Source organism: Meriones unguiculatus, chromosome 2, assembly GCF_030254825.1.
Source record: "Meriones unguiculatus strain TT.TT164.6M chromosome 2, Bangor_MerUng_6.1, whole genome shotgun sequence".
NCBI classification, from domain to species: Eukaryota; Metazoa; Chordata; class Mammalia; order Rodentia; family Muridae; genus Meriones; species Meriones unguiculatus.
In genome coordinates this window covers 18,954,549-18,974,074 of record NC_083350.1, presented here as the reverse complement: position 1 = coordinate 18,974,074, position 19,526 = coordinate 18,954,549, and the positions used below count along the sequence as shown (strand labels likewise).

General features: G+C 41.5%; 1 protein-coding gene across 7 annotated transcripts; it reads right to left on the bottom strand.

The window, feature by feature from the left end:
* Positions 1-450: 450 nt before the first annotated feature.
* Positions 451-16,896, bottom strand: Poli (DNA polymerase iota). 7 transcript variants are annotated; one of them, XM_021655583.2, is made up of 10 exons: positions 16,792-16,891; positions 15,374-15,499; positions 13,184-13,348; positions 11,473-11,625; positions 8,977-9,213; positions 8,483-8,661; positions 7,747-7,838; positions 2,999-3,126; positions 2,413-2,618; positions 451-1,555 (listed from the first exon to the last, which is right to left on the bottom strand). In XM_021655583.2, the coding sequence occupies exons 1-10, from the start codon at positions 16,889-16,891 to the stop codon at positions 740-742; spliced, it is 2,202 nt and encodes a 733-aa protein (XP_021511258.1). In that variant the 3' UTR covers positions 451-739. The 7 variants fall into 7 exon arrangements, with proteins under 7 accessions (XP_021511258.1, XP_060233050.1, XP_060233051.1 ...); XM_060377067.1 differs by having other exon boundaries at positions 15,374-15,496; XM_060377070.1 differs by having other exon boundaries at positions 452-1,555; positions 15,374-15,456; positions 16,792-16,874.
* Between the last annotated feature and the right edge of the window lie 2,630 nt (positions 16,897-19,526).

The window sequence follows — 19,526 nt, the reverse complement described above, 5'->3', positions numbered from 1 at the left end:
CATATGTCACTCCAACATCAAGGGATTATATGCCCTTTTCTGGCTTCCATGTACACATACACACTATCTCTCTCTTTCTCTCCTTCACACACACACACTTGAACACACAAAACAAAATCTTCAAAAGCCAATTTGTAGCTGGGCATATTGGTATATACTGATGTAGTCTCAAAACTCAGGGGTCTGAGGCAGAAAGATTAAACACTGAGGCTGGTCTGGGTTACAAAAACAAAAATGAAGTCAACTTATTGTATGTAGTAATTAGGCCAAATATATTTACCTTTTTGAAGCTGGCAAGAGAATTTCCTTTTTGGATATTATGGACTCATGTCCACTGCACAGTTCACACTTACACACAACAAAGCAAACAGACCTGTTCTTTCCTAAAGCAAGTGATGCTGAGGATGAGCCCATATTTTGCATACAGGCATCAAACATGTCTACTGCAACTTATGGTAAGTAGCCTATTGTTGACCATGATATTCCTTTTATTGGACAGTAATATAAAACAGCTGTAGAAATAACAGGAAGATAGCATTTTTTTTTTTTACATTATCATGTTATAGATATTTCTCCCTTTGAACTAGAATTTACTTCCTGCACCCATTCTTGCTTTATCTGTTACATCTTACATCAGGCTTCTACATCATTGAATACTGGTGTTTAATTAGGAAGAGCTTATCAACAGCAGTCTGAGAACGATGGCTGCCTTGCTTTCTGGACCTTTTCCTGAGCACACTTATTTACGCACAGAGTGGAACTCTGCTCCAGCTCTCTTCCACTCAGCCATCAGTTCTTTCTGGACCTCTTCTGGTAGCTCATAGAAAACTTGAGGATCAATGTCAGATGGGAAAATAATTCTTTCATCAGCAGAATCTTGCTCTCTGTTTTCTCCCAGTCCTTGGTGGGAGGTGGAGGCTGCCTGCTTGTGACTGTCTGCAGGGCGGTGTTTGGAGAAAAGCTGTTCACTCTGCAAATTTGGAAACGAATGAAAAACTGAAACAGCAGGGTTTGTATTGGAAAAGTGGAATCCTTGAGACTCTCTAGGTCCTTGACTCATGCGTTCATCTTTTAACTGGCTGTCTATATAGTAGGAACAATTCTTTCCGCTTGATGGGTGGGAGGAAGTGCTGGTACTCAAGCCTGACGTTCCCGGCTCACAGGGAGACCCAGCTGATACCTGCTTGCTAGTAACCACAGTATCTCTGGGGCTTAAGGAACTGGCCTGCATTTGCTTTGTAGAAAAGAAAGACAATACTCCTCTAGAGGCATGTAATGGACAATTTAAACTTCCTTTCCCTTGAAGATTTTCTCTAGATTTTCCAGAAAGGATTTCTTCTTGAATATCTGCTGGAAGTTGCTTAAAGACTTCTTGGTCAACCCCCTCGGGAAGTGACTGGAAGGGGAAGTCACTTGTATCTTTTTCTTTAGAAAGGCATGCGGCATCCATGCGAGACTCCCCAGTTCTCGTATTTTCAATTCTTCTACTCGGCAGACAATCCCAGTTTGCTTCTTTCTCCTTGTACAAGTCTTCGGTGTGTGTGTCCTTCACTTTCTAGAACACAAGCGGAAGAGCAGAACTTAGGAGTCTGACATGCTTTCTATCCCTGCAGCTGAAATACTCCTGTAGCTAGAGTCTCACAAACAACTTTTGTCACCAGAGCCAAGTAGCTATGGTGATTAATTTACCCCAGTGAGTTACACTACTGTGCAGCTTATCGTTATATTCCTAACGTTCTTTGCTCACTAGCTCTGAGTTGGAGACATGCATGAGAAAAGGACCTCAACAATCATGTGTTCAAACGTTCAATTTTGTAAACTAACACAATCAATGTTATTAAAACTATATGCACAAAGCACCAAGGGCTGATTTTCCAAAAGTTACTTGTCTAAAGGTAACATTTAACAAAAGGAAACAAAAAAAGCATTATAAGAGTCTGTTATTTTTGATGCTGTAACATTACATTTATATAAAACTTGGAAACATTCTCACCCCAAGTTTGTACAATTTTTCTATAAATTTTTTTCATTTGAATTTCCCTTCTAGCTTTATGTAGCATAAGTATTTACAGACTCAACTATAGCTCAACAATTATTATAATACTATCCTAACCTTAATATAATAATAATTACTTTCTAGATGTTTATATTTATAAGCCAATCCATAATATTCCAATATATCTCCAGAAAATGTGTTAACACTTCTAAAACAGAAGCGTATTCCAATTCTCTCTTTTATTCTGATGTTTACATTTTCCTCTTAGATTACAATATATTTAAGGCCAATGACCATACTGTGATAGAAACTACAAACAAGTAAATAATCAGGACAGTCACACCTCAGAGAATCTCCACAGCACTAACAGCACAGACGGTGGCTTTTAGCCATCGATGCCGTGAGGATGCACTTACAAAGCTGCGCTTGCCGGAGTGGCACGTGGTTGACAGCGATGACGTGAGGTAGCAGTCCATGGGCCCTTTCTTAGCAGCATTCAGTGCTTTCAGGTTGCAGAAGCACACGCTTAGAAGAGTGAGGTGAAATGGCATCTTCACATTTACCATATTTCGGAACAGCTTCATAAGGATATCAACCAGGGGAGTTGTTGCATCATAATTTCCTAAGGAAAATGTTGAGGATGTAATAAACACATGCATCTTCATTAATGTTCAAAGCATAATATTATTTAAATGACTGGGATTAAGAAATTAAAATCTAAGTTGGGATCACTGGGCATTTTGACATTATTTACCAAATGTACTCTACATAATTATGTTGGTTTTGTACTCTTTGAAGTTGAGAAATCTTTTTAACTAAGCATGCACTGAGGTGACCTCCGTAAATAACTGAGATTTACTTTCACTATCTATTAAAAAGCTTTCCTGATGTTAGTTCCTGGTAAAATATCTGATTTTGAGAACTACATGAAAATACTCTTACATATCATGTTTCCCATTCCACGTTCACTTTTTTGCAGGGTCTTAGAGAACCCACCCGTACCTGTGCCTAACTTCTGGATGACGTGGGAGGGGATAGGGCACTGACGACTCTCACGGCCACACTGTTTGTCAGAATACCGGCGGATGACTAATCTTATCGTATGGGGCTTCCTTCCATCATGGCATACTCTACGAATACAAATGGAAAGACAGAATTAGAAAATGAATTAACATGCTTTTGAGAGGATGGAACACTTATTTATTGAAGTGTCAGATCTGGTAACTGTAGTAATTGTAAGTACTGTAGAAAATGAAATCATAAGGAATAAATGACCAAGAACACCCAAATAAGGACCTCAAAGTCAACACAGCAAAACCCTGACAGCTTTTTATCCAACAGAGGACTAATAGGTGGAATATATAAACAACTCAAAAAACAAAGCAAGAAAAAAAAAAAAAGAACAACAAACTACTAGAGCTAACATTGAGTGGTCAAAGGAATAAATAAACATGAACAGTTAGGAAATACGTTTATAAGTTATCAACAGCCTTAGCAACCAGGGAAAACTAAACTAAACTAAAACTACTTTGCCATTTCTTCTCACCTCACTCAGAATGACTATAATTGAGATAAATGATAACAAATACTGGTGAGGATGTATATATAGAAAGAAAAATCTTCATTCACTGACAGTGAGGATACAAACTGTTAGGCCACTGCAGAAATCAGTGTGGAGGCTCCTCAGAAAGCTAAAAACAAATCTACCTCATGACCTAGCTCTATCAATCCTGGCAATTACCCAAAGGCCTATCAATGAACTTATGATGTACAAGATTAAACAAGGTCACACATTCTCAGAAAGAAACCACATGCTCTCTTATATGCAGAATCTAGCCAATAATACATATACATAGTATCTATATACACATAGGTAAATGTATAAACATATACGTGTGTGTGTGTGTGTGTGTGTGTGTGTGTAGGGGTTACAGTATAACATGAAGAAAAGAGGACAGAAAGCTTAAATTTAAGGGATAAGGAAGGACTGAATGCAAGTAATGGACATGAGTAATGAAAGAAAATACAAAGCTAATTATTTTTCTAATTCTAATTTGGCCATGGATTTTTGGTTTGGGTATTAGACAGTATTATAATGAGTGAGGTCACCTAAACCTAGAAAGACAAAATCTGCATGTTCTTTCTTACTTATAAGCTGTTGCTTCAACCCTTTAAGTCAAGGTGTATAACTTGGAGTAACGGTAGAATCCAACCATGTGAAAAAGAACCCATGTAGTGAGGAAGCACTCAAGAGAGGACAGTTGAACACAGGTGCTATGAAGGGAAAGGGGGAATGGGGACAGGAGGAAATTTAATTGGAGCAGGAGATGAGAGAGTAGCATTCAGATAAGCAAGAGAGGGAGAAATGGAGATATAATACTAAAGATGTTTGAAAAAGCCATACAGAATCCTACTATTTTATATGCTTTCTTAAGAACACACCCATGAAAAAATGTATATATAGTTTAGCAGTAATTATCCTCAGTGAGATGCTCCCCACAGGAGCCACAGACTTGTCAGATAAAAAGTCCAGTGTCAGATGTGGGGGCTGGGGAGTCCACAAGACCACACAAGATAACACCAGCTACTGTCATTGCTCTTAGTTGCTGCCCTAACTTGTGACATGCTGAAGACACCACATACTGGTCATGGGACTTGCAGAAATTGAGCTGGTACTAGGCTCGAAGCTGCTGCAATTCCCCTCCTCTGGCTAGCTCTCACAGTGCATGAATGTGCTATGCAGGATGCCAGGAGACAAAGTATCCAGAGTCCCACTCAGCTGTAAATCCCATGAGCTACCATAATGACAGTTTGTGCTGGTTATTCGTAGTTGTCAGATTGATTACATGTGGAATTAACTAAAACCCAACTGGCTGGACTCAACTGTGAGAGCTATTTGTTTGTTTTTAATCATTTAAAGTGGGAAGACCCGGTTTTAATTCTAGATCTTTTGAGGTGAGAAGACCCACCTTTAATTTGGGCCACACCTGCTGGCAACCTACACAAAGGACATGGAAGAAGGAAGCTTGCTCTCTCTCTCTGCCCGCTTGCTCTCGCTCTCACTGGCAAGTCCCTTCCTTCACTAGCATTAGATATGCAGCTGGACTTAAAGTCAGCTGAACAGAAGGCATATCATATCTGGTGCTGCAAGACTAGCCAAAAACCTTTGGCTGGAGAGGTCACAGACCCTGGAGGAGAACCTACCTCTACCATTTCACTAACCTGGTATAACATCTAATTGCCTACTAAATACTTATCCTTATAACCATTGATGAACACAGCTCTTATCCACATCAAATAAGCTTCTTTTTGTAGTAGATGGAGGTAATTACAGAGAATCACAACTGGACAAGGCGCAAAGAATTAAAGTGCCTGTGGAGTGTCCAACTACAAATAGGACATCTGCACACAACCCCTACACCCATGGTTGGGGACCAGTGCAGAAGAGAGAGAAGAAGACAGTAAGAGCCAGAAGGCTGGGAGGACTGCCACACAATTATGTCTTCTGGACATGGCAGGGACAATGCTCTCACGAGCTACCAACAGTTGGCCTCCACAAGACCACAGCAGTCAACATTCCAGCATGGACAGCAGAAGGGGCTGCACAGCCCCACACCCTATACAGCTGTGGAGCTATAGGCAATGGATGGTAACTGATGGAGTCTTCCGAAGTAGAGGACACGAATTAAGAGAGATATGGAGGAGGACATGGGGAGGAGCTTGTGGAGGGAGACTAGATATAATAAAAAAGACATACAAGAAGACATTTTACATTTACCTAAAATTATAAAGCTATATTTATATAATACAAATGTTATATACTATATTACATATATGTAATACACATAAGGTACCTATATATTTATATGTTTAAAGAAGTTACACCACTTGGAGCAATAATGCTTCCCCCATGAGCCATGAACTATTGAAAGAAAAAAACACCATTAGCATGCATGAGAAACCCCCTCCAAAGTTATTGGCAGGGTAGTCCCAAACTCTCAAAATATTACAGGCTATTGCCACCGCCCTGGATTTTAGAATGTTAGGGTAAGGACCTATTCTGAAGACAGCATGCACACTGGATACAGGGCATGGGAATAACAGAGCTAGAACTGACCCCAGAAGCCTCATGTCTGAGCAGTGGCTCTCATACTACCAGAAAATACAATGCAAACTGGCAAGGGAAAGCAGCAGCCAGCCACCCTAGCCAGCTGTAGCCTATGAACCACTAGACTCACCACATTTCAAAAATGGTATAATGGTAGCACTTATATCTTGGTGGTAACCAGCAGCTGCCTAACTGGACTTACGCTCCTACTGTCAACAGGACATTTGGAAAAAGCTAAAAGCAATTTTAAACTAGTGCCTGGAAGATGGCTCTTTAAAATGCATCTTTCCTACCTGTAGAATTAATCAGTAGATTCTCTAGAAGACAAATGTATTTAATACACACAGACACATGAAACTATTTTTATACCAGTCACTTGAATCCTATTACATCTTGGGCACAATGTTCTGGTGAAGTGTTTGGGAGCGCTGGCAAGCAGAGACACAGGCAGATGCTAAACACCTGGTGTCTCAGGTTAGAGTGCCTGCTCTCTTCCCGGCTGAGTCTTCAATGATGAGAACTTACATGCAACACACACTTCCTGTGGTTTTTCTACGCGCAGGACCATTCTCCACAGCCACAGATTTCAGGGTACTCGTGAGTTGAGGCAGAGTCAATGACCCAGTTTCAGCAGCACACTCCCCAGAACAGAGTGAGCCGTATCGCTGGAGCTGAGTCATGCTCAACCTCAGAGCCTGCAGCCAACAGAGCGCTGCGTGGCTCTGCTCCAGACACGAGGCAAAGTGCATGTGACAGCAAACTGACAACTTCAGAGCACCAGTTTTCTGAGACAAGCATCGGGCTGTTTCACCCATGTTCAGCTAGCTTCCCTGGGTCACTTCAGAAGCATACACGCTCTACACCAGTCTGAGACACTCTATCGAATGGGTGACAGGAGAGAAATGCTTTATTATGAGAAACCAGAAGTGCACATTTGAAAGGTCACAGCACTAGGAAACCACTTCCTGTTGAGTTTATGTTACATCTTTTGGTCTGTTCAGTTCCCAGCTGACACATCATTGTTATCTGAGGTCTGGGTTCCTGAACTCACTTGTATCCAATCACATACCGACCTATTAGCCATCCCTTCCTTTGCACTACGTTTTCAACAGCCAGAGTCAAGGGACACAGGAGGCTTCTCCTGTTCTAGCCAGCGCTGCCATTTCGGCATCTTCCTGTTCTGAACCATCACCAACAGGAATACCCGTTCCACAGAGGTAGGAGTTTTGCAACTGGCAGAACTATTCTTCTCTGCATTTCCCCCTTTAACTGAAAAGCAGGTAATTTGATGTCAGGAGCAGAGGCCAGAGCCTCTGCAGCAGCTACAGGGAAGGTTTGAAATGTCCTTCTGGCCTAAACGCTGTAAGTGTAGGAATATTAGAAATACCTAAGAAACTCTTCAGGTAACTACTGTGGCTTAAGATCAACATAACCACTGTGTTACCTGAATGAAAACTAATGAAAGAAGGCAACTGTAACTAAGAGGACTTAATAAGAGATATCTAATCACAAGTGAGCTATCTTGAATAACACTACCTCATTCACAGTTAATCTATAAAACCCACCATCAAACATGAGGTAGCTTTCCCCATGTGCTGAATACAGGATGAATACAAATATGATGAGGCAAAATGACAAGCACCTGTTCAAAAGGTTGGAGAGCAGCTCTTCTATCTTAGCTTTAGCTTCTGCTTCTGAGGAGCACTTTTTAAATGTGTCTTCTTCACTAAAGGACTACCAAAGAAACATAAATAAGAACAAATATGAACTCCACCAGTGTCCATGCCAAACAAATACTCAACACATCCTTTACTGCCATGTCTTATACATAACTTAACACCAGGTTCTCCTTTATGTTAAGTGACCTTTAGAAAGTATGGTGGCCTGGTCTTAAAGAGGGAGAGAGGAAGCAAGGGGAGCAGGAAGGAAGGTATGAATAAATAGCACTGCCTGCCTCACAGGTTTATGGTGAAATTAAATGCACTGAATATGTGCAGCACTTACTGAAGTGCCTGGCATATTTAAAAAAAAAATACCCACACTGACTGGATAATTATACTTCCCCATTTTCCAAATCACTGGATTATTCTGAAAATGAGGATGTTTCAAAAGATTACAAGTTTTTCTTCAAATATTTGTGTGTATCAGAATTGTAAGGCAGTAATAAACAGAAGATAGATAGCTTAATTTAAAACTACTGGCAGGCAAGTTTCCAATTTCAGGGTAGTTGCTAATCTGCCATAAATCGCCTTCTCAAAGGAAAGGAATCGTTGACAGGCTGCAAAGTGAACTAGAGCAGTGAACACTAAAGCCAGACACATTCAGCTTTAGTAGCATCATAACCAGCACTTCACCAAATCAGCCCCTGGCCTGCGTACCTGCGGTGGCCCTGAGGGTGTGACAGGAGAGTTGTCCTCTCCAAAGCTGAGCTTCTGGATGCGCTGAGCAACTGAAATTCCTAGTTCCTTTTCTAACACTTTGAGTGAAAAGGTCTGGAGATCATGAACACTACTGATTCCCAGCCCTTCCAGACGTTTGGCAGTTTTATAGCCGATGCCTAAACAGGAAGAATGCAGTGTTATGAAGGCTTTGCTTCTGAAGGTAAAGCTACTCTAAGCATTACAGATGCTCCCACCATACAGCTCCAGGCTACCACTCAAAATCGTACATGAAAAAAAGTACGTGAAAAAAAGTACTTTCACATGTATCTTTGTGCAGATTTGTTCGAGAAAACATTTCAGGTTTTTTGTTTTGTTTCATTTGGTTTGGTTTTCTCCCAAAGCCAAGTGTGTGCCTCTAGGAATTAACTGCATGTTTAGATTAAAGAAACTACAGCAAAGCCAGTACACACTCTTGAATGCATTTGTCTTACCAGGCATTTCCTTTATGTGGTTCAAACTGTGAATGAGATCTTGACAGCTCTCGGGGAGTAAGACGGTCTGCTGATTTGGTTTAAAGACACCAGAAACTAACTTTGCCAGGAGCTTATTAGGAGCCACCCCAGCGCAGCCTGTGAGCCCCAGCTGACCGTACATGGCCTCCCGCATCTCCGCTGCAATCTGCGATCCCACCACAAGCCGCACGTGTGTGATGTTGTGCAGGTTCACAGCTGTAACGACAACGTTTCACCAAGAAACATTAGCTTTCTTTCCCACGGGAAGCGCTGAAAGGGCCCAGGATTTTGTTTATGCCCACCCTCCCCTGCAACTCCCTCCCTGTTTGTTTGGTTCCGCTGGGGTCACTACAAAGTGAACAAACGCTTGCTGGCAGTGCTTAATCATCAACAGACTGTGAGAACGAAGCTCACAGGAACCTCAAGCTGATGCGCGCAACTCTTTTATTCACATTTACCAGTGAAGTAGAAGGAAGTGGCTACTACGGAAACAGACACAGCTTCAGAGCTTACTTGGGATCTCATGCACTGTTGAACACAGGGCTGAAAAGGTGTCTGCTGGCTCATAGGCTGGGGTGATCTGCCTGTGACATTGTAGGGACATTACAGAGAAACACATCTGCTTTGGTGTGGAATGATAGTTATATGGACTCATCTTTTGTTTTTCATGGCAGTCTTTAATATATATATATATATATATATATATATATAGTTTTAAATTCAATTTACATCCCAGTTATAGGCCCCTCCATCTTCTCTTCCCGGTCCCACCCTCCCTCCTGTATCCCCTCTCCTGTTCCTCAGAATACGGGAGCCCCCTACCCACACACCCCAAATCACTTATTCACATCAGGACTGAGTTTGTCTTCCTCCCCTGTGGCCTGGTAAGGAAGTCCCATCAGGAGGAAGTGGTCAAAAAGCAGGCAACACAGTCCCTGTCAGAGATACGACCCACCCCCCTAACTAGTGAGCCCACATGAAGCCTAAGACGCCTATCGGACTTACCTTTTTGGAGTCTGTGCATTGTAGGATGTCTATCCTGTACTAAAGCTTTACTAAAATCTGCTTATAAGTGAGTATACACCATGTGTGTTTTTTTAGGCCTATGTTACTTCCCTCAGGATGATCTTTTCCAGCTATAAGGACCCATCTTTATCCTTAGAGCTCATGCTGGAAGGATGTGGAGATAAAGTATCCCAGCGCCTGTGGTTTACTCCCAATGGCTCATCAATCAGCTGAGAGCAAATGTACAGTGCCCAGAGGCAAGTTAAAACAAATGTGCCAAAATGAGGACTGGCTTGTCTCTAACAGACAAGGGTGTCCACCCACTATTCCACCCGTTTATGGACTGGTTCAAAGAAATGGCTTTTTAAATCTGTGTGGAGCCAGGCTCTTGGAGGGCAGAGGCAAGCTGATCTCTGAGTTCAAAGCTATCCTGGTCAACACAGAGGTTCCAGGCCACCCTGGCTGTATATAGCGAAACCAGTTTCAGTTAAATAACATATACAAGAGAAAGCAATGAGTAACTGGGCATTTTTCACTTGAAATAGAAAATTCAGCTCTCTACATACTGATGTGTTTGCTGTAAACAGTAAGGGCTGCATCTGTTGTAAAAGCTGTACAAAGATATACCGGGAATCTGACTGGCTTTCTCCCTAGGGACCGGCAAAAGAGCACAGGCGCAGAAAACACAGAAGCTCCATGTCTCCTAGAAACAGTGGTCCCACCCTTTTTCATCTGTGGCGATCATATAAGAGACTCCAAACAGGAGCTAGAAGAGGAGGTGCATGCTGAGAAATAGGACCGACTAGGTCAGCCACTCTTACAAGAAAAGCCTGTGTTTTCTGCATGGATTCTCCAGCAGACATGGGTGTTGAAGCCTAAATTAGACATTACCATGCACTCACTACAACTTATTTGCAGACGCAAATATCCCAGGAAAAACATCTGTCTTCTACACCTTCATGTGTAAAGATGACCCATGTCGTTTTCTTGCCAATAGTTGCTAAGGGTCATTAGACTGATTAACCTGAAGCCTGAAGAAGTCAGCAGCACAGAGCAGACAAGATTCAGCTGGGACCCAACAGAAGACTCTTAGTCCTCAGAGAAACAGAAAGGATCAAGAGCACATTTAACCTACTTTAAAATTCAGGAGAGTTAAAAATGACAAAGAAGAAAAGAAAAAAGTAATAAGCCAACATCTGTAACTTGTAGGGCTCTTTAAAAAAGGGAGGGAAGGAATGAAAGAGCAAACTACCTCAGAGAGAGGAAAGCCACGCTTCAATCGACACGTCCCTACACACCACTGAGCTTTTCTGTACTTAACATGGACAACAAAGACCTCATTTTGGCCATCTTAGATACTGACTAAACATAGCTATACCTTCAAAAGGGCCACACATCGTTGAATGACCTCACTGAATATGGGATACATGCACTTACAGTCACCGAGGGCAACAAGGAGGAAGCACTCACACTGGTTATTATAAACATGGCCCGACACTGCCATTGATGAAATCTCGTCACTGGGAAGCTGCTCGAGTCTTTTCTCAACCATGTCTGTGAGGTCCACAAAATTTTCATCAAATCCAAGTCTCTCAACAAGTGGACTAAATTCCTCCAACAATTCTAAAGTGAAACAATATTGCAGCACAGATATAATTAAGTTACAACTACAACAGATTTCACTGTTGACTGATTAAAAAATATCAAGTATAACATATGAAAATATGTGCATACCATATGTATAATACCATATGTACCACAACCTTTTCATGTTTAACTTAATTTTCTACTTTATGTATGTGGGTGTTTTGCCAGTACGTAGGTCTGTGTACCATGTGTATGTCTGCAGAGGCCAGAAGAGGGCACAGGATCCCCTAGGACTGGAGTTACACATGGTTGTGAGCCTTTATGTGGGTGCCAGAAATTGAACCCAGGTCCACCGGAACAGCAGCCAGTGCTCCTAACTGAGCACCGAGCCATCTCTCCAGCCCAGCTTCATTTGGAATCTTTGATAACATCCTCAGTTAACAGACTGATAAAAGTCCAAAAGTAATATTCCCAGGATAATTACTCAGAGTAATACATCTAACTTGATCTTCTTCCTAATCTATAACTTTTTTAAGTATACTGTACTTATAAAAAAAAAAAATCTATGGTTAGAGGTAGTTAAGATCTTGAGGCGGATGTCAAGGAATAAATTACAATCTTATAAACATATAACCAAGTAATAATATATTTTAGTGATCTTTTCCACAAGCACTTACAATAGAGATATCAAAATAATATTAAAAAATAATCTAGAAAATACAGTGAGGTGTCTTGACGAACCATTCCCTGAGGACATTCCCTGAGGGTGGATGGAGGAGCTTTAGAGGGCAGAAGCTTCAGGAATCCAAACACTTAGCCTCAATCCAGGACTTGGGCATTAAAAAGTTCACAACACTGACCTGAACCAAGACTCAGCATGAATTCAAAAGAACTACCAATTATGAAATTAGACTTATAACTAATCACTAGTTACAACTATGAAATCATTCCTATTTTCCCCTTATTCTTCTTTTAAATAGACAGTGAAAAGTGCAGTAGTTCTTTGACATTCACATATACCAAATAAACTAAAAAACTGGACAACACACACACATAAAAATATTCCTTCACAGTATTTATTTTCATTTCATATTTTAAAACTCCGTTTACATTTTTCTATTACTATTTAGTACTCATGACCGAATTTCAATTACATTCAATTATTCACTTTCTCACCACAGCTGTAACACTGAAAGTCACCTACTTACAGATTAAAATTTTCTATTAAGTGTATTTATTTAGAGGCACATAAAGCCACCTTCTTATAATTAAAAAATCATCACAACAATTTTCAATTATTACAATTATCTGGTGGGGGGAGGGGGCACATCTACAACAAATGTAAAGGTCAGGGGACAAATCAGTTCTTCCTTTCTACCTTGCGGGTCCCTGGGAGGAATTCCAGTTGTCAGGCTTAACATCAAGACCATCTGTCCACTGAGCCATCTTGCCAACTCCTTAATAATTTTTGAAGTAGGCAAGGCCCAAAACTTACTTTAAAAATGCTAGGAAAAAGGAACTACATACATGGCACTTTATTATATGAATAGTCACCGTATGTAAACATGTAATATACACGACAGCTAAGTCATACCTGTGACCTTATACGACATCTCCCTGTATCGGCTCAAGTCTTCTCCATTCACTAGGACCAGTTGAGGACATTTTTCTTTGGCATCTCTGACATTCATAAGTTTCTTCACTCCAAGTTTCCTGGCTTCATAGTTGCAAGTAACCACCAAGTATTTCTGTTGAACACCTATAAAAAAAAAGCATCATCTGAGCCAATTAAGCAGAGTTGAGCATTTTAAAGTAGTTTCTGAGCTTCGTTCTGTAGCAGGGTAGGTGGAAACCCACTGTCTGCGGCTGTGGTTGTTTGCAGCAACAAGGCTCAAACCACCGCCTTGAGCCTGCTGGTCAAGAGTTCCACCCTTGAGCCTGCTGGTCAAGAGTTCCACCGCTGGTATGTTCAGAGTCCTTGGGGCTGTGCTGACTCCCCCTACCTGCCACGGTGGTCTTAAAAATCACCGTGTAGCACAAGCTGGCCTCTAGGCTAACCTTCCCGCCTCTGCCTCCCTTTTACAAGTGCTGGGATTACAGAATTTTGTACTACCTTGCTCAGCTTGAACTGGGTTTTGACAAAAGCAAAAAGATAACGGAGTTAAAAACAAGCACTCCTATCAAAAGTCTAAGAAAAAACATCAGAGTTTTTAGCTATCTCCCACTTACAAATTATTAAAATACCAATGTTATTTTCCTATTTCCTAACTTTTACCTTTAGTTTTTTTTTTTTCTAATTGGAGAGGAAAGAAATTATAGTAAATAAGAAAACAATGAGTAACTGTAGCAGAGTTTACCTATAAGAATGCACACAGTTACTCATTCCCCAAAGGGAAGGTTTGTTTCTCAAACTTAAATTATTGTTAAGTCAATATACTCTAAGAAATTTTCAGTGATAAACATAAATTAAATCTTATAAGATTCTTTTCAGACAACTCAAAGCCCAATTAATTTATTGTCATGTAAAACTCTAGGGTATATTTACCGAACAATAAACATGATGAAAATAACAAAGAACAATTGAATACTGGTTACTCGTAGAAAAACTCATTTATCTTCTGAGCAAACTGCCAATGAATATAAGCAATACTCTAAGAGCCAAACTACAGCAATCATGAGAGATCTCATGCCAATAAATACCTAAGCAGTGAACTATAGCTCATAATAATCTGTAGTTTTACCATGAAGAATTATTTTGGGCTTCCTTTTAAAACTGATGACATTATGGCCACCTATAGATTTTAAAAATTTTACCAGGCATTTAAGATTGTGAAAATTATTTGCTTACTTTTCTCTTTTTACACAAGTTGATTGTTTCATTTCACTGTAAGTCATATTCATCTGTAACATGTAGAATGAAAATATGGAAAAGAAAAAAGATCTATACCCATTATTTTTGCCTATTTTTTTACTGACATAAGACAAAACAACATTCGTTTTGCAGATACATTTTTATACACATAATAATATCTGAAAGTCACTGAGTCAAAGATAGCTATCCAAGACTCTGTGAACTACATAAAAAAGGATAGACTGGTGAACTCCTCAGCTACAAGGACTCCCCACAGCGTGTCTTGGCCTGAGCTGTTTGCACATTTGTAAGTAAAAGCTGACTGAGAAGTCATCCTCAATTCATGATAACCACTTACATCTACTTCGTAATCACAAATTACCTTTTAGTATGAAGTAACTACTGAGCATCTTTTGCTAATTAGAAAGTATTTCAGAGGGAATAAACTCTTTAATTTAAATCCTAGACATCTTAGGGAAGTTTAAAGATTTAGTCTCACCCTGAAGAACTAAAATCTACTCATCTCTTTGTTCTTCAAGGAATCAGCAGTCTGGTCTGTGACTTACAAAACCGAACCAGGCACTAGAAGAAAGCAGCCCAGAAACCAAGGTTGCTCTTTATGCTAATACAAAAGATCCTTTCTGTATAAGTGAAAGAAAACTGCTTTCCTTACGTAAGGTGTGTGCCTACAGAGGTAAGCTACATCTATCAAGAGCTCACTCTGCTTTCTGTTCCCTATGCTAATGTCAACTCCACTGAAGGGGAAAGATTTGGCATATTTATTGTTGGTAGCAAACCAAATATGGCTGCTACCAAAGTACCTAAAAATGGACTCCCGGAACTGTCTTAATATGGCTAATAAAACAGAAAAATATATCATAGCTGAAGCTAATTTTATCACCACCCAACAAAGATACCATCGTTGTGGATTACCTAAAGGTTTGTCCTTTAATTCTGGATTGGAGATCATTTCTACCTGGGCATAAAAGCAATCCAGATCCACATGTGCTATGACTCTGGAGGAAGAGATTTGTGTTGGCACCCCTGGATTGCAACCTGCTGCATGATACACAAGAGAAAACAAGTATATTCGGGCTGCTTATCATCACCAGTTAGTAAGCACCAGCAGATGCTTAACGCATGTTATCTGGGAAACAATGTACAGTGGCTTTACGGTTTTTATCCCCTGGGATTAGCGATATGTCAAATGTCCACTTTTCAGATGCCCCAAGGTATCTACAAATCATAAAGACATGAAACAGTCCTGCTTAATTAACGAGTATTTCTTCAGGTACTACTTTTTTTTTCTTTTTCTGAGTAGTTAATTTAAGGGGGGAACTCTTGCTCAACGATGGATGGCACAAAAGCTGGTACTATCAAAAGCTTTTTTTTAAAGAAGCTTTTAAACAGTAGGGGCAAGGAAACCGTAGCAATGTTATTTTCAACCCACTTGAGAATTACTGAAAGTGACCTGTCACTACATTAAAAAAAAAAAAAAAATCAAACCAGCACAACACAACCTGTGGGTTCCAGGACACTAAATTTAGCTCCCATGAGAGTAAGGGTTCCTGTTTTAACGTCCCTAGGGCCTAGAACAGTGTCTGAGGTGCAACAGACAAGAAATAATCATTGAGTTGAAAAAAAAAATGAGTTCTAATTTTAAAAACTAGGGTCAGGGTTGGACCTGAAGCCCTTGGGCCAGTGAGTAAACAGTTTATGTTATGGGTGGTAAAGGAGGCAACAGGATCAATTCCCCTCTTTAATTACAACCAAGGCAGGCTAAATGAACCCTTGGCTAGGAAAAGCGCTTTTGTGGGAAAACTGACAAAATCTGAATATAATGTGTCCTTCAGTAAATGGGGATTGGCTGTGTACTAACTTTAATTTTGATCTTTTGGTATGTGTACCAGGGACGTGTAAAATGTTGGCACAACTTTTCAGTTAAGTAGGGGTGGGAGGTGTCAAGGGATGGGAATCAGAGCCAATCCTGGCGCCACAAGGCCGGACCATAGGCTGGGGTGGAAGCGGGTTTGCTAGGTTCGGGGCCATCCTTTCCTACCGGGGCCGAGGCCAGGTCTCTACGCATACATGGACGACAGATCCCTCCTACTCTCCGATCTGGAGCCGCCGGAACCATCATGGGTCCCCTCGGGAGGTCAGAAAAGGCCTGCCCGCCCTGGAGACAGGCGCATCCCACCGGTGTGTGCAGGAATGCAGGGTCACCCCAGCGTGCAGGGCCGGCACAGAGCGCCCGCACTCTCCAGGCCCGAGCGGGACCAACGACCGACACCCCCGGAGCCCGCCCCTCCCGTCCTCCCCTCCCTTCCCGCCATCACCGGGGCGGCGCGCACCCCCAGAGCCGCCCACCGCCCCTGCGTCCAAGGGCTCCATGGCGCGAGCAGCGTCTTCTTCCTCCGCCAGGACGCCTTCCTCCTCGGGCTCCACCCCCATCTTCACCGCAGGCCAACCGCAGCGCAGCTGCTGCACCGTCTCCTAGGAAACCATGGCGCAGCCTCCAGCCTCACGCCTGCGCACTGACACGGAACAGCCTGAGTGGCAGAGGGCGGGAGAATCGGAGGCCTTTTGCAACCTAGCTGAGGTCTTTCAGGGCAGGAGGAGGAAGCCAAGTGGCCTTTTCCTTTCTTCTGTCCTCTTTAACCGTCTTTTAAAATCCTTTTTTTATTTCTATCGACGTGTGTGTGAGAACGAACTCTTTGTGAGTGCAAGTGCCCGCAAAACCCAGAAAAGAGCATCGCGTCGCCTGGAAGTGGAGTCAGCTGGTGGTTGTGAGCCCTGGTGGTTTCTTGGACCTGCTCTTGGGTTCTTGGAAGAGCAGGAAGTAGCCTCACCTCTCAGACACCTCCACAGTTCCATTCCTTCCTTTTGCTGATTCGGTTTTTCCTGAAGGCTTCAGTGTTCGGCTCATACTAAAAATTTTAATGTTTAAAATAACTTCCCTGTCTGATAATTGTTAACAAAACTGCTGACCCTGCTGAGTGATCTGTGTCCACGGGAATTAGGGAAAGGGTATAAAGTATACGAAGATCGATATGACCATGCAAAGGACCTAATTAGCAAGGATGTGATGGTTCGTTAAGTTTTGTGTGTTTTATTTAAAGAGACTGATGCATTGAACCCTTGAATGGTTTATGTAAAAAAAAGAAAGGAGAAGAAGGATTTGGCACCAGCTTTGGGTCATAAAATCGCCATTGCAGGCTCCGATTTTGCTGACAATATGACCTTGAGTATGTTGTGTAACTGCTCTGAGCCTGCACTGTAAGAACAAAACTGACAACACTCCCATAACTATAACATAAACGGAGAAAGGCCAACATACCTTAATATTCGGGTGTCTACACAGCACCCGGCACATTGGGCGCCCAGGGTACCCATACCTTCCAAGGAGGACTCTGGGCCTGTGTGTTGGTATTTGCACATGAGTGCTTCTTCCAATATATTTCTCCTTGACGGAGTAGAACACATGGATTAGAGAGACAAAACGAAACATGTGCTTGGTATTGCTTTGATAAACACCATGACGAAAAGCAACATGGGGGGGTGTGGAAAAGGTTCACTTGGCTCGCACTCAGGCCGCTTTCTTCTACTGTCCAGAGCACCTCAGGGATGGAGGGATTTTCTCATTCGAGGTTCCCTCTTCCCAGATGACTCTACTTTGTTTCAAGTTGATGAAAAAGTAATTAGCACACACATCAAATGACAGAAGAGCATCAGGCCGTTTTAGGCCATCTGCTTTTAACCTTTGTGTCTTAACTGGAATGTATTGTTCAATTTAGCAAATCACGAACCTCTACCAAGTGTTGTAACATCCGAAACTCCTGGAAAGGTTTCCTGGATTTGATGTATTTATTAAATATACTGATTATGACTCTTTTCTTTTGACTAAAAAGTTCATACAACAACTTTCATTTTGCAATGTGCCTTCTGGGGTAACATCAAATCCATGTTCCTTTGCACATGTTCACCATTGGTGGGAAACTGACATGACACTGTCAAAGTTCACCTTGGTGAACTAATGAGTTTGCTGAAGTTGCTTGCAGAAGGAGTGAGGAGCATGGAAACCTCATCATTCAAATCCCAACCCAGCAGGGATGGTGACTCCAGAGTTGTCAAGTGCCTCTATAGAAGGTATTGTCATTCTCATTTGACTCAAAATAAGCTATTTTATTTCGTTCACAGAAAGAGGCTTATTTTAGATGAGCAATTAATGTAAATGGGTAAATATGTAAAGTACATTTTTTTACATGATTATAGTCCCTCCTCCGCTCCCCCTACCCATCTTCCATACTACGTGCTACGTAGCTCAGACTGCAACTAACTCTCAATCCTCTTTTCTTAACTAAAGAACTTCTGCAGTTACAGGCACGGGCCAACCTGCTCGGCTGTGATTCTGCTCCTTATCAAATATGAAGCAGGGGTCTTGAGAAAGAAAACTCTTTTAAAAAGTGATGATGTAGCCATACAGAGCAATAGCAAGCAGCAGTGTGTGTGTGTGTGTGTGTGTGTGTGTTCCAATATATTTCTTTCCAAATCACCGTTGCATATTTAATTCTTAGACATCTGGAGCAATTCCCAAAAAAGTCTACATAGGATGAGAATCAATTCTAAAGAACCATATTGTTCCATGTAAGATTCCAAGGGACGGAGCCACCTAACAGCCTACCCAGCTATGCTGCCTTTGAAATGCAACAACGAGCAGCAGTCATGATACTCCTGTATGGGTGCAGTAGTGGCACACATGTCTTATCTGTAACTAACAGCTCTCCAATGGGACTTAAGACCACTCAGCCGAGGGAAAATTATGGCTGGTATTAGAAACCTAGCCAACTACCCAGGGCTAGCGAAGTCATGGATATTGGAGGAGAACCTAAAACAGACATTTGACTAAATCAGCATAATTCCTGACTACCTTCTAAGTACTCACCCTTACACAGATAGGCACCCCTCATCAAAAAAAAAAAAAAAAAATCTCCTTGCTACTATTCAGAAACCTATACAGAAAACCACAACTGGTCCAAACACTAAGAATACATGACCAAGTGGTACCCAACCCCAACTGATATATCTA

Bases quoted from the DNA above. Each gene is read 5' to 3' on its own strand.
- Poli (XM_021655583.2), bottom strand. From the start codon at position 16,891: ATGGGGGTGGAGCCCGAGGAGGAAGGCGTCCTGGCGGAGGAAGAAGAC. The intron at 15,500-16,791 runs GTGCGCGCCGCC...TGTATCATGCAG, and splicing joins GGCGGTGGGCGGCTCTGGGG to CAGGTTGCAATCCAGGGGTG. The intron at 11,626-13,183 runs GTATGACTTAGC...GTTTCACTTTAG, and splicing joins GATGTCGTATAAGGTCACAG to AATTGTTGGAGGAATTTAGT.